At 41.1% G+C, this 17,576-nt stretch overlaps 1 protein-coding gene across 1 annotated transcript in view; it reads left to right on the top strand.

Moving 5' to 3' along the window:
* ADAMTS3 (ADAM metallopeptidase with thrombospondin type 1 motif 3) overlaps positions 1-16,737 on the top strand; it is a 217,969-nt gene extending 201,232 nt beyond the window's left edge. The window contains exons 17-21 of the mRNA XM_036334451.1: positions 3,387-3,552; positions 7,413-7,545; positions 9,372-9,579; positions 11,402-11,519; positions 15,461-16,737. Of these exons, the coding sequence (XP_036190344.1) occupies positions 3,387-3,552; positions 7,413-7,545; positions 9,372-9,579; positions 11,402-11,519; positions 15,461-16,020 (1,185 nt within the window). The 3' untranslated portion in view covers positions 16,021-16,737. The remainder of the gene's footprint in view (positions 1-3,386; positions 3,553-7,412; positions 7,546-9,371; positions 9,580-11,401; positions 11,520-15,460) is intronic.
* Positions 16,738-17,576: the final 839 nt, after the last annotated feature.

Below are 17,576 nucleotides of genomic sequence, written 5' to 3'. Positions count from 1 at the left end.
ATAACAAATATTGCACTAATCTAAAACCAAATCTTCCCACTCAATCCCAAGGGTTTGTTTTTCCTTTGAAAATTATTTCCCTTTGGTAAAGTGCCTGTTCAAATCGTTTGCCTATTGCTAAAGTAGTTATTTTTTTGTTGAGTTTTAAGAGTTGTTTATATATTCTTGATATAATAAGTCCTCTGTGAAATAAGTGATTTGCCAAATATTTCTTCTAGTCTATAATTTTTTTTCCTTTCTCTTAGTCTTTCAAAGAGCAAAATATTATATTTTAACTTTGCTGAGATCTTGTTTCTTTTATGGATCAAGATTTTGGTGTTAGTTGGGTTTTTTATTGTTGTTTGTTTTGTTTTGTTTTTTTGCCTAATCCAAGGTTAAAATTTTTTCTCTTTTTTGGTAACAGTTCTGTAGTTTTACATTTCACATTTAGGTTTATGAACCACTTTTAGTTAATTTTTACATAAATTTTGTGTGATATGTTAGGTTCTTACTTTGCATACAGATGTTTATATTATCTATTGCCCCATAACAAATTAACCCCAATTTAGTGTCTAAATACAAAGCAACATTCCTTGTCTCCTAGTTTCTGTGGATCAGGTATCTGGGAGCAGATGAAATGGCTAGTTCTGGCTCAGGGTATCGCATGAGGTTGTTGTCAGCCGTGGCGAAGCACCTCGAGGCTTACCAGCTCAGTCAGTGGCTGTTGGGAGGCCTTAGAAGGTTACTCCTAAGCTATTCCTGTGGGGACTGGTGGGCCTGGGATGTTCACCATTTAAGCCTATCCATAGACTGCTTATGGGAGGTGTCCTCATCCCATGGTAGCTGGCTTCCACTAGAACAAGTGGTTCAGGTGACAGAGAAAGTGAAATAGTACAACCAAGACAGAATCAGTCTTTTCTAACCTAATCTTAGAAGTGATATCCCCTCTTGTCTGCTGTTGTTTGCCAGAAGCAAGTCAGTGAGTCCAGTCCACATGGGAGGGGTGAGGATTTAAGCTGCACATGTGGAGAGGAAAAGTACAAAGGATCTGTGGACAGCATTTGAAGTCAGTTGTTCCAACACCATTTATTCAAACAACAACAACAAAAAACAACCCCAAAACTGTTATTTTTCAATTACATTGTCTTTTCATCTAGGTCAAAAATTAATTGTCCAAATGTATGTGGGTTTATTTTTAGACTACCATTCTGTTCCACAGGTTAGATGATTTTATAGCAAGATATATAATATTCAAAATCGTGTTAAGTTTGAATGATTGGAGATCAGAGCTCTATTTCACTTTTATGTAACTACACTGCATTCTTTTCCAGCCACACAGGTGTCTTGTCTCAGAGCCCTGCCATTTCACCTCCACGGTGGGTGGCCTCAGGCTTTGCTCACTGATAGTAATGTGGGCATAGGGATCAATGTGGGCTGGAGAGATAGGAGATCTATAGCTAGCCTAGAGGTTTGTGGACAAGCAGTGCTCTATCATCATGATCTTTCTTTCCTTCCCTGAAGGACTGGAACCCCAGCGAGGGGGGCCCCGAAACATGGGGGCTAGGTTGTCTGGGACTGAAAGCATTAGACATCTGGCTAGAGTGTAAGGGCCAGGGCATAGTTTTTAATGCTTTTTTAAAAACAAAGACTAGAAGGGGAAAAGAGAATAGAACTGAGATAACCCTAGCTTTCTAGCGATTTAGCATCCCTCGATTTCTCAAACAAAAGGTGTTTCTAAAAGTTTAGTTTAAAATACCAATGAATTATGAGTGGATAATAAAGCTGTGGTACTTTTACACAATGGAATAATACTCAGCCTTAAAAAAAGAAGGAATTCTTACCTTTTGTGACAGCATGGATGAACCTGGAGAGCATTATGCTAGTTGAAATAAGCCAACCAAGCCCTGACCGGTTTGGCTCAGTGGATAGAGCATCGGCCTGCGAACTGAAGGGTCCCAGGTTCGATTCCAGTCAAGGGCATGTACCTTGGTTGCAAGCACATTCCCAGTGGGGAGTGTGCAGGAGGCAACTGATCGATGTTTCCAACTCTCTATCCCTCTCCCTTCCTCTCTGTAAAAAAATATCAATAAAGTATATTTTTTTAAAAAAATAGAAATAAGCCAGCCAGAGAAAGAGAAATAGCACATGATCTCACTTATATGTGGACTCTAATGAACAAAATGAACAAGAAAAATAGAGACAGACTCATAGACAGAGAGCAAGCTGACAGCTGAGGGAGGGGAAGATTGAGCAAAAAAGAGAAAAAAATAGAAAAAAAACCTAAAAATAAAACCATACCAATGAATTGCACATTTCTCCACTTATATGATGCATCGTAAGTACATGACAGTTAAATATTTATTTTTAAAATAATTTTTTTCTCTAAACAAAATTAAAAAGCAAATTTAAAATTCCATATACTTGCAATGCTTATAAAAAGTTAATATCATTATTGCATAGATTATTTAGAAAAAAAGATGTATACCAATTTCACAAAAAGAGGACATGATGTGAATATGCAATATACAGCAGACAAGATTCACATGGCTACAAACATGAAAATTAAACTTTACTATTTATTAAGTAAATAACAACCAAAACAATCTTTTGCCCAGTTAATAAAGATGAAAACTATATAATAGGTAATGCTGAATTGGGGTACTTTCATACACTATCTGATTATGAAAGTAATGATTATTCTAACTATTCTGAGGTGTTTGTACTCTTTAGCCCCAAGTTACCATAAAGGTGGGGACAAATTCTAATCAATACAAATATTTATGATAAGTAAATGGTTAAATAATGCGCATGACCTTTAGGATTATACACTGTGCTGACATTTAAAGTTACATTTTTAAATAATATTTACTATCTTGAGAAATGTGCATAATACATTTAGTGAAATAAGCAAGTCTAGAAAGTATGTGTGTATGTGTAAAATAATAGAAGTATTTCAGTTTTCTCTGGTTTAGTATAATTATGGATGAATTTTCCCCTGTATTTTTCTATAATCTCTATTTTCTGAAGGGAACTTTATTATTTGCTCATCATAACAAAACACTTTAAAAATAATTTTTAAGTGCACTAAGGAGATATATAATTTATGAAATTTACAGTGAATCTTATAAAATTATTATTTTTATAATACAAACTTTTACTCCTCAGTGTATGTATTTTTATATTTTTTTATGGTCAAAGTGTTATATATTTAAGGTTTTGTGTGTGTGTTTTTCCCTTAAACAGGGCACATTTGTACCTTAGCTGATTAAAATAAAGACATGTTTTTAGAAACAACTTGAAAGTCTTCCAGTTTCAATAAGAGCAATATTCTGAAATAGTCATAATTTTTCATTCCTAATTTACAACTCTCAGGTGACTTACATATGTCTGTTTCCTGTGTGCGTTAGATTATACCTCAGGAGAATGACACCCGCTCTAGCCTTACATATAAGTACATCATCCATGAAGACTCCGCACCTACAATCAACAACAACAATGTCATCCAGGAGGAATTAGACACTTTTGAGTGGGCTTTGAAGAGCTGGTCTCAGTGCTCCAAACCCTGTGGTGGAGGTAACAGCTGACACATTTATAACTTTACTCAGCAATTCATATTAAGCCAGTCTGCTTGCTTCTGCCTTAAGGGTTATCTCTAATGGAGGCCGTCATCTGAGAATACCACACGGAGCTAAAAGATAAATACAAAGCATTTTTACTGAAATTTCAGAATCTACAAAGGGTAGGAATCCATTCATAAGTGTAGACCTTCTTAAAATCCTCTTTCCCTTTCCCTTGAGTTCTTTCAGTCTCGTGTGATTTCAATAATCACGTTATTCTTCCCAGTCTCTCCCAAATTCAGTGTCCTCTGGTGCTCGCCTTCTGCACTTTTACTTTCCCTGCCTATGCATTTCTTTCCTATCAGTGTTAATAATAAAAGAGCTATTAGTTGTACTATGTACCAGGTACAGCTTTAAATGCTTTACGTATTAATGCATGAATACTCGCAGGCCTCTGTGAAGTCCCTTCTATTATTATGTCTGTTGTATTAATGGAGAAACCAAAGCACAGGGAAGATAAGTAATCCATAAGGTCGAACCCAGGAGATCTGGCTTCTGAGTACATGCTTTTACTACATTATGCTGCCTCTCTGCCCTCCCTAATGTAAACCCATTAAGCTGTCTGTTCTCATGGGTTCTCCGATTCCCCCATTTTCCATTCCTCTTGTTCTCAACAGCAGTGCTCCAGAATCAGTCTGGCCAAGAAAATTCTCCCAACAGGCAGGAGAAGGCCAGGACCTCTCACAATAATGACAATGACTAATTGAAAAGAAAAGATTATTAAACCATTTATTTTATCATTTTAAATTCAAGAATGCATTTCTAAAGTGTTTTTTGGGGGGCCGAGGAAGTAGGCATAAAGTGTTTTAGTTGCTTATGTAAAACAGCACTTTATTTATTATACAAAGATTGTTTAATTTGCATCCTCCCTCCTTTTGCACCCTCCCCACTGACTTGGTCACAAGATATGTCATATACACCTTTTTAACATCTACCACATCTATTGCTTCCTCACTGGGACTCCTTCACAATCTTGGAAGGGAAGATTGTTGCAAAAGTCTCTTAGTTGACTGACTTTTGATTTTCTTTTCTTCCTTTATTTGCAGGGTAATCTTTCTTGAATGAATGAGTGAATGAATTAATGAATTAACGTGTAGAATTATATTATTTCCTTGTTTCAAATCCTTTAGTCTCCTAATGCGTTGCCCTGAAATACAATATAACTTATGTAGTATTGCCAAAAGTGAAAAACCTGAATCTAACCATTAGGAGACTATTAAATAAATCTAAATTGTGGGACATTTTACAAAACAGTTGGCGTGTACACCTCAAATATATTAAAGATAAAGAGTCTCAAAAACTGTTCCTGATTAATTCCATGTCATCTGAATGTCCTTGACTGGAAAAACATTGCAACACAGAACATATAGGAACAATTGAAAATTTTGGGGTATGGACAATATATTCTATATATATGAAAAGCCATCGTCCGGAACTCCGTAACGACCAGAACAACCAGTCACTATGACACCCACTGCTGCCAGCAAACTAGCCTAATCGGGGGGTTATGCCAGCTGGCCAACCTCCCGTGGCCGCTCCCCTGGCCAGCCTCACCTCTGATCACCCCCCACCCCAATAGGGGGCAGGGCCGGCCAGCCAACCTCCTGCAGCCCCTCCCCCTGGCTGGCCCCACCCCTAATAGGCCCCCACCACCCTGATCAGCCCACAGCCCCTCCCACACCCAGCCCCATCCCAGATCAGCTCCCCCACCTCGATCAGGGGCAGGGCCGGCCAGCCAACCACCTGTGGCCCCTCCCCCCAGCAGCCCCATGCCTGATAGGCCCCCACCACCCCAATTGGACTGCAACCCCTCCCCCTGGCTGGCCCTGCCCCCGGTCAGTCCCCCCACCCCATTTGGGGTTGGGGCCAGCCAGCCCACCGCCCACAGCCCCTCCCCATGACCAGCCCCACCCCCAATCAGCCTCTGGCCCCTCCTCCCAGCCAGCTCCACCCCAAATTGGCCTCTGACACACCAATTGGAAGTGGGGCTGGGAGGCCAACCTCCCACAGCCCTTCCTCCAGCTGCTGACCCCTCATCAGCCCCTCCACCCCAGTCGAGGGCAGGACCCACCAGCCAATTGCCCATGACCTCTCCCCCCAGTCAGCCTGGCCCTGATTGGGCCCCCATCAGGGTGAGCTGACTGGCCAACCTCCTGCCATCTCCTCCTCCTGACAGGCCCAGCCCCCATTCACCCCGATTGGGGTTGGACCAGCTGGACCCCACCTGTGCACAAATTCATGCACTGTGCCTCTAGTCTATACTAATCAAAGGGTAATATGCTAATTAGACTGGACATCTTCCAGACATCCTTCCAGACAAAGCCACAGTGGGCAGGGGCCAAGACAGAGGTGGTTAGGGGCAATCAGGCCAGCAGGGGAGGGCAGTTAGGGGCAATCAGGCCGGCATGGGGAAGCAGTTAGGGAGCGATCAGACTGGCAGGGGGGAGCAGTTAGGGGGCACTCAGGCCAGCAGGCAGAGGCAGTTAGGGGCTATCAGGCAGGCATACAGGCGAGTGGTTAGGAGTCAGCAGTCCCGGATTATGAGAGGAATGTCCCAGATTGGAGAGGGTGCAGGACGGGCTGAGGGAACCCCCCCCCCCCATGCACAAATTTCATGTACCAAACTCTAGTCTATATATATAAAAATCTAAGCGACTGTTACGACTGGTCACTATTACATTCACTGACCACCAGTGGGCAGACTCTTAATGCAGGAGCTGCTCCCTGGTGGTCAGTGTGCTCCCACAGCCGACCTTTTGCAGCCAGCCAACCTCCTGCAGTCTTTTCCCCTAGCTGGCCGGCCCCAATTGGCCCCCATTGGGACTGGGTCAGATGGCCCCAATCAGCCACAATCACCTGCCAGGCCAAGGGACACCATCCATGCACGAATTCATTCACCGGGCCTCTAGTTTTATAATAATATGTCTGCATTGAATATCCTGATTTTAAGAATTATAGTGTGGCTATGTAAGAAACTATGCTTACTCCCAAATGGTTCAGCAAAATTTTACATATGTGTTATATAGTAATTATATGTAAGTAAATATATGTACCTATCTCAAATACAATGGCATGGTAACACAAGGTTAACCTACATGCAAGGTATAGAAATGTTTATTGTGCTTTCCTTACAACATCCTTTAGGTTTAAATTTTCAAAATAAGAAATAATTATTTACAAATGTGAAAGTTGATGGTTGAAGAGACCTTTAATAACTCCCTGTGACCTTAAAAATAAACTCCAAACATTTGTCTGCCAGTCAAGGCTTTTACATGGAGCCTTTCCTATCTCCCACTCCCTTCACATGTGAAACTTCAGTCATTCAAAGAGACCTGCCGTGTTCTATAGGTTATTTCCTTGGCTTGGAGGAATATTCTGCTTTATCCCCTTTATGCAATACTATTTGAACCTGAAGATTCTACCCAAAGAAGTGCTGATCATGTAAGAAGGGTTCCCTCCCGTTTCCCAGCTAAATTAGAGACGTTCCCCTCTGCGTTGCTTTGGTGCCCCCTACAGTGCATTATGTACATAACTCTGTAAAAGCCTAGGTCACAGGGATTTGTCACTGTGGTTTTCAAACTTGTCCGTAATAATAGAGTCTCTATTTTCAGGGTTCAGTTTATTAGCAAATGTGCAGTTACTATTTAATAATTTGTAATATTTGTTAAATGTAGGCTCTGAAAAGAAGTTTTGTTTATTTAATTTACTTCTGGACCTTCAGCAACTAGAAAAGTGGCTGGTTTATTGTATGCATTCAGTAAATGTTTGTTGGGTGGATAAGTGATTAAATACGAAGAAATGTATCTCCTTTCACAGGTTTCCAGTACACTAAATACGGATGCCGTAGGAAAAGTGACAATAAAATGGTTCATCGCAGCTTCTGTGAAGTCAACAAAAAGCCGAAACCTATTAGAAGAATGTGCAATATTCAAGAGTGTACACATCCACTGTAAGTATTTATTTTAACAGTCATACCCTGAGGACAAAATAGTATGGATTTAAATGTCTTTAGCTCTTTTCAGTTTTGGTCAAAGCTAATACATGTATCTGGTTTAAATAGTGAAATCAATTCCCAGGAATTATGTGAAGCTGTGGTTCCCTGCTCTCTACCATATTCCTTCTTCTCAAAAATATATTTTTGTATTTGGTAAAAAATAAATACGTGTAGGCAGCTAGGGTCATCTCACCATTCAATATGTGGGTTTTTAAATAACCCCATGTATTCACTATGATTCCTTTCTCTGTTGTCCATTGACTGTATCTGTTGTCCATGAGTTAAAAGTCTGATTTACCTTCTACAGAAGATAAAAAAAAAAAAAAAAAAAAGTCTTCTGTTGGGTTAGAGAAGGAGCAGTCACCCAGCGAATTCAAAAATTAGGAGGCCTCACTGCCTCCAAGTAGACTTTCCATCAGTCCCTGTTTTCAGCCCTGCCATCACCCGCACTTTCACCTGAGGCTGTAAGCTCTCGGTTTCTGAAATTCTGCATCATCCGTTGATTAGCTCCTACTGCTGACTTAAACATCAGTCTTCTTATGTCTACTAACTACTCCCTAGGTTCCAAAATTATCTTGTGGCAGCGTCTTTTCAATTTTTTTTTTCTTTTGGCCTCTGTGCTATTTTTCTCATTCGTCATCATTCTAGGAGTTTCAAGATGGAATAAGGTAACCATAATTGTCTATGATAGGAAGTGTATGTTTCTCAAGTAATTCCTGTCTTCAGATGAGAGTCACTACTGAGGCCTTCAAAATGGGTTGCCAGAATACATTGTACTGCCTACTTGACGAGCTAGAGCTATCTTAAACCGCTAATACCAAAGACTGAAAGGTTTTATCGTGGTTGTATTTTGGAGCCCAGTATATATGGAAAGAAAAAACAAATTGCAGAGGAAAAGTAACTTTAGAAAGGCTAAATAGTATGCCTCAATTACATTCTGACAGATTGATGAAGCAGATGGAATCGACAGTCACAGCCCTGGGGAACCTGGTAACCCCATGTAATGGGGAACTGTCTGTAATATTGTACACACAGCTGATTTGGAGGGTACTGTGGGCATTGACATTGACACTAGAATTTGGAAATGTCCCATGGGAAATATTTTTGAAAAGATTTTGGAAATATTTCTTTCAGGTGCATTCAAGCCCTGGATGGCCACTGCCTTTACATTCTTATCAGACCCATTAAGGACCAACAAGAAGAACTGAATTTTCTAAACAGAATAGATATGTCAGGCAATCTTCATGGCAACGATTGTAGAAATAAAAGTCATCTCCGAAAATGAAAAATGAGTAAATTCATGGTTTCATGGAAAAAGCAGCAGCAGCCAAATAAATTTGTGTTAGCAAGCATAGGATGGATTCCTGTTTTTATAATTTCCTTTCAGATCTTTAACACCATTAGGCAGTGTGGCTGAGAGTGAGTTGGTATTATTTTGTAAACTGCCATCCTATCTAAACCTAACCAGGTATCCTCAAGATGAGTTTCAGAAACCTTCTGTTGGTCATGCTTTAGGAATGGACAAAGTTTCAGAATCATTGGGAGGCAGAAAAATACTAAGCCATTCAAAAATAGAAGTGTCTGGCCTATCATTGTTAGAGCGTTCTAAGACTTTTTTTAATTGTTCAATGCACCCCTCTCTCTGAAAGTGCCTCCTGTACTACCGTGGGCCCCACTGGGTTGCACGTCACTCGGAGAACAGGGGAGTCTAGGCTTGCAGTGCAGAGAGGTGCACATTCTATACCCCAGTGACCATGTTCACTTCACCCCCACACCCACAGCTGGATAGCAGAAGAGTGGGAGCATTGCACCAAAACCTGTGGGAGTTCCGGCTACCAGCTTCGCACTGTGCGCTGCCTTCAGCCCCTCCATGATGGCACCAACCGCTCTGTGCACAGCAAGTACTGTGTGGGTGACCGCCCCGAGAGCCGCCGGCCTTGTAACAGAGTGCCCTGCCCAGCCCAGTGGAAAACGGGGCCCTGGAGTGAGGTGGGTGTGTGAGTTCTGCATGCACGTGTATGTGCATAAGATAGGAAGCCTATTTTCATCTGGCTTCAATATCAGGCAGGCCTTGTATGAATTGAGAAACTTGCATATTTTAAAATCATTATGCACCTGGAGGTGTTTGAAAATTTAATATTTTAAAGCAGTGTTTGCATTTAAGTTTAGTTGGTTGAGGCAAACCATGTCTGGGTGTTTTGTGACATAGAGGAGTCTACAGGTGACTGATCTTCTGTTTAATACATTTGTTGACTTCACTATCCTTATGGGTTAATTCCAAACCCCTGACACCTAATACAGGTCCCTGCCCCATTTGGCAGCACACTAACCTTTTTTTTTTTTTAATTGAGGTGTAATTAACACAACATTATATTAGTTTCAGGTGTACAATGTAAGGATTCGGTATCTGTATATATTGCAAAATGATCACCATAAGAAGTATTACACTGACTCTTATTTTTTCTTTATTCCAACTCTTTGACTCAGTTTGAGTAAAATTCCCACTGTTCCAAAAAGACTGTTCTGGGTAGAACATCCTACCTTTTGTAGGTTGGCCCTTCCCCCTCCTCCTATCTGCCCATCTCCCTCTCATCTACCAATGCTCATCTCTGGGGCACCTTAGGGGTGCTTTTCCCAAAGCCCTTCCTATGCACCCGAAGGCATGGCAGACTACTTTAACTCCTGTCCTTGAGCCTGTGCTCACTACTAATCCACCCACTTCTCAAGAACCATGTGCCCTGCTTTTCTGGTACCTAGCCAGTGCCTATGAAAATGATGTTGGTTTGGTGACTGGCTGACTCAATGTTGGGGTCCCTGAATTAATGTCTTTGATATTTGTAAAGGATCATCATGAGGAGTCATAGGAGAAGAACTTATAGAAGGAAATGGCATCAAAAAGCAGATAGAAAATGAAGGAGGAAGTGGAGATCAGGCCCAGGAAGGAAGGACAGGCAAGTGAAGGTGACCCGGACAGACCATGAAGATAACTCATGTTCTTTGCCCCTCGGAGTCCTGGAATGAAGACTCCTTCTCTGTAGCTCCTGTCTAGATAATAGATAGATGTTTCTGAGTATAGTTTTAGAAATGAATTTATGGGAATAGAGCAATGGTGGTTTCAAAGAGGTTGAATTAACCAAGGTAACATGTCAGGAAGTCCTACCATCTGTAAGGAAGGTGAGAAAATGGGAAGCTCCCTGAAAACAGGCACCACTACTGTTTTAAGAACTACACGAGCCCTAGCTGGTTTGGCTCAGTGGATAGAGTATTGGCCTGCGAACTGAAAGGTCCCAGGTTCGATTCCGGTCAAGGGCACATGCCCTGGTTGTGGACTTGATCCCCAGTGGGGGGCTTGCAGGAGGCAGCTGATCACTGATTCTCTCTCATCATTGATGTCTATCTCTCTCTCCCTCTCCCTTCCTCTCTGAAATAAATAAAAATATATTTTTTAAAAAATAAGACCTACACGGATATTAACACTATAATGCTAATAGCTATCTCTTAGCAAATGCTTATTACATGCCAGGCATAATCTTTACATACCTTGTCTCCTTTGCCTTCATTTAGTTCCACAACAATCCTATGAGGCAATTATTAGTGTCCTAGCTTTCAGAGAAAAAGCCACGTACCCAGGCTGGTCAATGACGGAGCCCCATAAACCTAGGATTATCTGTCTCTAAACCACTGTGTAGCACCACCTCCATAGAGAAGGAACTCCAGGGTGTGTGTGTGTGTATGCGTGAGAGCGCGGGGGCAGGAAGAAAGTTGGTCTTGGTGCAATAACTGTCTATAATGGCAGCCTTTGTCTCTGTAGTGCTCTGTGACCTGCGGTGAAGGGACGGAGGTGAGGCAGGTACTCTGCAGGGCCAGTGACCACTGCGACGGGGACAAGCCTGAGGCCGCCAGAGCCTGTCAGCTGCCTCCCTGTAATGGTAGGTGTGACACTAACTGGTTTCACTGCTCTGACAATGGTTTTTAAGCACCAAAAAGCAGAATTTCCTTTCAGGACAAGCTCTGGAATTTCCGTTTGCTTATCAGAAAATAACCAAAGGTAATTAATCTTAAAAAATTAGCCTAAAAAGAATTCCACCCAGGGAATTGTCCAACCACTGGGGTCAGGGCTGTGTCCCGTACATGTAGCATCTGTCAATATGTGTTTCTAGAAGAGCTGCTTATTGTCTTCTGTGACTTTCTTTATAACCTCCTATCATTGTAAAAGCATAATATTGTGGAAGGTTTTGAAATGTTTCACTAAAGTTATTCAGTATAGACATGTGGGTGGTAAATGCTATTTAAAAAGCTATTTCCAATATCTGTTCATCTACCTCCATGCACTCCCTGAGGGTGAGTTCTGAATAGACACCTTGCACATGCAGAAATCTGCCTGATCTGCTCTCCTGCTAGATTACAAAAGCAGAGTCAGTGTAATTTAAAAATAGACAGTGCTTTGCTGCTGCGAAACAGATAAAATATGTATGGGATGGCTTCAGTTTCTGCCACTCTGTCTCCTTTTCTGTGCTATCTCCATCCTCTCTGCCTGTTCTGCTGCTTCCCTTCTTCCTGCACACACCTTCTCTTCTCAGCCTCTCTCTCCACCTCCCATCTCATTCTCAGGTCTTCCATACTCTCCTTTATCGCTCTCCCCCGACCCTTTCTCTGCCACATGTGCCTGTGCCTCTTCCCAGTCTCACATTCTCTCCCTTCTGTCCTCTCCTTACCCTCCCTCCATCACAAACTTACTCTTAAACGCAATTCTACTAAGTCTGTGCCTAATACAACTGTGGACGCTGCTCAGACCTACTAGTGAGGCTTGGGACTAAAGAAGTTACCTTTCTAATGGCCTGCGACAACATATATTGCTTGAATATTGACGTGTGCTAAATGGTTTATTTTTTCAAGAAAATTTGCAAAGCACTATTTTATCAAATGTCTTATTATTATTATTATTTTGGAAGAAATTTCAGGCTTCAGGTCTTTTAAACCTTATAAATTATTTCATTATACATTTTCATTTGAAATGTGTAGTGGTATGAACAAGAATGACCATGAGGGGGAGACAAAGAACTTGAATTCAATCATTTTTCTCTGGAAAGTAGATTTGAAAGTTCAAAACACAACATCAGATCCAGAGAAGACACTTTACTCAGAAGCTATAAAGTTTAGTTGCCCTAATATTTTATTTTTTATGTAGGCATTACCTCCAGGAGGCTAAACACTTTGTGAGTAAGCTTTGCTGATGTTAATAGAGCTATATATTTCTATAAATAGGCCTAATTATCAGCAAGAATATACTTGATTCTCTTCCTTTTTAGCTAAAAGAAAATGTTTTTATTATAAAACCGAGGTGCTGATGGGAGGACATCACTATGTTATGTTAGTGATTCCACATCCTTTTAGCTTCTCTCTTGCTCTGAAATGTAGAATTCTAAAAGGCCACCTATTTCTACCATATTATCAATGGAGTAAGTAACACTTCCCTTCAGAGTCTCAAGCTGCAATTAGGATCAAATGGCCTTTTGAGACCCTGTGTAAAACGTTTTTTTCTGAACTCCATAGAATGATCTGGGCATGAAGTGAGAAGGCTAAAAAAACGTTCTTAATTTTAATAATTTTGTCATATGAATCCTTTTCTAAGCCCCATTTTTGATTATACTATTTATGGCTGCCATTAAGCCCTTCCCATCTACCCAAGGCAAATTACCCATGAAATTAATATATTCCTTTGCTCTTTTTTTCCCCCCAGAATATCTCTGCCTTTTCCCTCTTCCATATGGAAGCATATTCTGGCCATAATTAGACCCAGGCTGTGTACCTGTCCCTGCAATGCCAAGCTGCTCACACTTAGACACAGCAGACCCTTATGTGGTCTCCTTCTTTAACTCAAAGAGAATAGAGCACTTTGAGCTGGGCCACATAATTTAGAAGATTTCAAAGACTTGGAGCCAGAATGAGGGTGATGGAGGTCAGGAGTCAATGGGAAGAGAGAGTACAGGGTCAGCTAAGGTCCATTATCCTAGGACCTAGAGGCTTAATTACACATGAAGAAGAAATTATCTTCCTTATCCTATACAGTAAAAGCCTAATATGCTTAGTGTCCAGTCGTCCATTCAACCAATCAAAGCATAATATGCTAATGATATACTAAGGCTGCTCAGCCGCTTGCTATGATGCACACTGACCACCAGGGACAGACACTCCGACCAGTAAGTTATCTTGCTGCTGGGACCAAGCCGATTGGGACTGAGCAAGACAGACCAAACATGCCCTGGAGCCCTTCCACGGTCCCTCCCCGGCTGTCCAACCTTCCGCATCCCTCCCTGATCATGCACCGGTGGGGTCCCTCAGCCTGGCCTGTGCCCTCTCACAATCCAGGACCCCTCGGAGGATGTCGGAGAGCTGGTTTTGGCCTGATCCCACAGGCCAGGTTGAGGGACCCCACTGGTGCACAAATTTGTGCCCTGGGCCTCTAATCCTATCTAATAAAGAGGGAATATGCTAATTGCCCCTTGCGCTGTTGCAAAGATGGCATCACCCACAGCCAATAAGGAGGGAATATGCTAATTGACTATCCCACCTTCAAAGATGGCAGCGCCTACAGCCAATAAGGATGGAATATTGCTAATTGCCTGCCCTCAATGATGGAGGCACCCACAGCCACAAGGTGGTGGGGCCCAGTCCCCTTAGCCCCACCAGGGTGGCAGGCATGTGGCTGCTCCATGTGCCTGCCTCTGGAGACCCCCAGTCCCCTCAGCCCCCCAACCACCTAGGCCCGAGGCTCAGGCAAGCCTCGGACGGCAGCTGCCCAGCCCCCCAGGGCTGCCCAAGGCTCAGGTAACCAGGGCCGGCTGAGGCTTGCACTGCCGGCAGTGACAGCAGCAGAGGTGTGATGGGGCTTTGCCTTCCCCTGATCGCTGAGTCGCCTCCCACCTCTGAGGGCTCCAGGACTGTGAGAGGGGGCAGGCCAGGCTGAGTGACCCCCCCCTCCAGTGAATGAATTTTCATGCACCGGGCCTCTAGTTTTAAGATAATAGGCATAGAAAAAGTCATTTACATATGATGAGGAATTGATATTTGAGGTGAAACCTCATTAAGGTGATTCTCAGGCATTCACAACGTAATTAGCAGATTACTTTAGCTAATAGAAAATACTCAAACATCATACTATATGGTAGATTTGTAAATGTCAGGCAAATATAAGTCATTCCACAGTTTGGGATGTGGACATGGTTCTGTAACTCTAGTAAGTAATTTATCATTTCTAATACATAATAAATAAAGGTGGTATTTTTAGCTCTCCTGTTGGCCTTGCCAACTGACCCCTTTTTCGTTCTTTTTTTTTTTTATTGACCTTTTTTGTTCTTTTTCAAACTTCAGAAAAAAAAAGATTCTTTGACAAGTTATATGGCAGGTTCCTTACTTAACAATATAGTATTAGCCAATATACATCTAATTAAAACATTATCTCAGTTTTTTCTTTGGTAATATATTTTTAAGATTTAATTTGTTTTAACAGGTCTTGAGTATATATTTTTATTTTAAATTTAATATAGAGGCGACTCTATATTATAAAATAAATCAGATGCTTCTTTATATCCTAAAAATATATGCGGTAAAAGTAATCCTATTTTCTCATTAGAAAATCAGATATATGTTCCTAGTGAGAACAAAAAAAATACCCTTGCTCTGAAGGCTCCTGCTGGAGATATTAAAATGGAGGAAAACCCAAATGCTTTGCACATAAAGAACTACTTACTGCATTGAATTCATCCTCATGCTGATATCTGTAATGTAAAGGTTCCTTTGAACAACTCCCATCAATGTCTGGTTTTACTTAAATCTTTTGTAAATTCATAAAAATTTGTACTTTTTGCAGATGAGCCATGTTTGGGAGATAAATCCATATTCTGTCAAATGGAGGTGCTGGCGCGGTACTGCTCCATCCCAGGTTATAACAAGTTGTGCTGTGAGTCCTGCAGCAAACGCAGCAGCACCCTGCCACCGCCCTTCCTTCCTGAAGCTGCTGAAACTCGTGATGAAGTTATCTTTAACCCCAGTGACCTCCCTGGGTCCCTAGTGATGCCTACATCTTTGGTTCCTTACTATTCAGAGACTCCTGCTGAGAGGAAGAAATCTTTGAGTAGGATCTCTTCAGCAGGAGGTCCAAATGCATATGCTACTCTCAGGCCAAACAGTAAACCCGATGGTGCTAACTTACCCCAGAGGAGAGCTCAGCGAGCAGGAAGTAAGCCTGTGGGACAGGTCTCCCCTGCCACCAGGAGTGGACACCTCACGTCATCCTCACAAACCGCTGCTGCCCCCTTCCTTGCAGTCCATGATTCAACAGGTGCTTCTTCTCAGGCAAGAACCTCAAAGAAAGAGGAAAAGATTAATGACAATAGACATCCGCTAAGATCGCCCACCTTGGAAAGATGAAAAGGTGAACCTAAAAGGCTCGAAATCAGAGGAAAGCCTGGCCAAGCTCCCTCTCCCAGTGGTGCATACAGCTTGTGTAAAGTGGTCATCTCCATACATTGTCAACTCATTTTACCTGTAAATGGAAGAGCAAAAGTGCTGGTTCACTTTCTAGTTGCTTTCCTCCTTTTTTTGTTCTGCATTGACTCATTGCCAGAATTCATTGGAAGAAGGCACCAAAGAATATTAACAGAAGGAAAGTGGCTAAGTATATTGGTCACTCTCTACCGCAGAAAAGGGACTGGAGCCATTTGTGCATATCAGCTGATTTTTTGCTTTAAAAGTTATAGTAAAAAGGAGGTGCCAACGGTTTACACCTTAACAAAATATTTTGGAAATGGAGCAAAGAATTTGTAGACTTGTATTTCTATTTATCTATATTAGAAATATTGTATGAGCAAATTTGCAGCTGTTGTGTAAATACTGTATATTGCAGAAATCAGTATTATTTTAAGAGATGTGTTCTCAAATGATTGTTTACTATATTACATTTCTGGATGTTCTAGGTGCTTGTCATTGAGTATTGCCTATTTGACATTTTTTGGGCTGATATTCAAAGCAGAATGTTACAAAGAAGAAGTTAGAATTGCAGCTACTGACAATACCAAGGGTTTTATTTAATCAACAGTGTGATGCTTAAGTTACAGAAAAAAAAAAAAAAAAAACAGGTAAGCTGCAGATATACAGATTTCAGCTTACCTATTACTTTCCATCCTTTAATAAAAAGAAATGGACTGTGGTCACAGGGAACAGACCAGTCAATGAACCTGTGCAATAAAAAAATGGAAACTTCTTACCAGGACCTCAATAGGCACCACTGAAGTGTCCTATGTTTTTAAGTTGTGTTTTTTTTTATTTTCCCATTGTTGACACATCCAAGAAAAAGCATACTCAGTGTACTGTAATAATAACAAAGGAATATGTATTGAGATAATTTGTATGTTGGTAGCTGAACTAGAATTTATACTCAAGTACAGTAGGGCTTTGGAAGCAGGTTCTAAAAAGCATTTGTCAATGGTTGCAATATTTATTTTCTGCATGGTTCACACACCCAAATGTTCACAACCACAATGCATCTGACTGCAATAATGTGCTAGTAATTTATGCCAGTGGTCACCTTACTCACAGTGAAGCCAGAAATGCTCTCTCCAGGGAGTAGATGTAAAGTACTTGTATATAGAATTCAGAACTGAAGATATTTATTAAAAGTTGATTTTTTCCTTGATAGTATTTTTATGTACTAAATATTTACACTAATATCAATGACATATTTTGGCAAACTAGAGAGACATATTAGAGATGCATGCTTTGTGCTGTGCCTACGAGAGAAACTTAAGCAAACAACAACAGCCAAATCAAAGAGCTAAAGCAGAACAAATTTGATGTGATGCAACCATTTGCATCTTTAAAGTAGTTGAAATGAAGTTGATTTGTTCCCCTTCAATGAAACAAAATATATGGACTTAGTTAGCTTTTTTTGAAATAGTGAATTAGAAACATTTTTTTTTAAAAGTATG

This window comes from Myotis myotis, unplaced genomic scaffold (assembly GCF_014108235.1).
Source record: "Myotis myotis isolate mMyoMyo1 unplaced genomic scaffold, mMyoMyo1.p scaffold_m19_p_1, whole genome shotgun sequence".
In the NCBI taxonomy this organism is placed as follows: domain Eukaryota; kingdom Metazoa; phylum Chordata; class Mammalia; order Chiroptera; family Vespertilionidae; genus Myotis; species Myotis myotis.
Note: the sequence above shows the minus strand (reverse complement) of the source record. Positions and strands in the feature narration are given on the sequence as shown.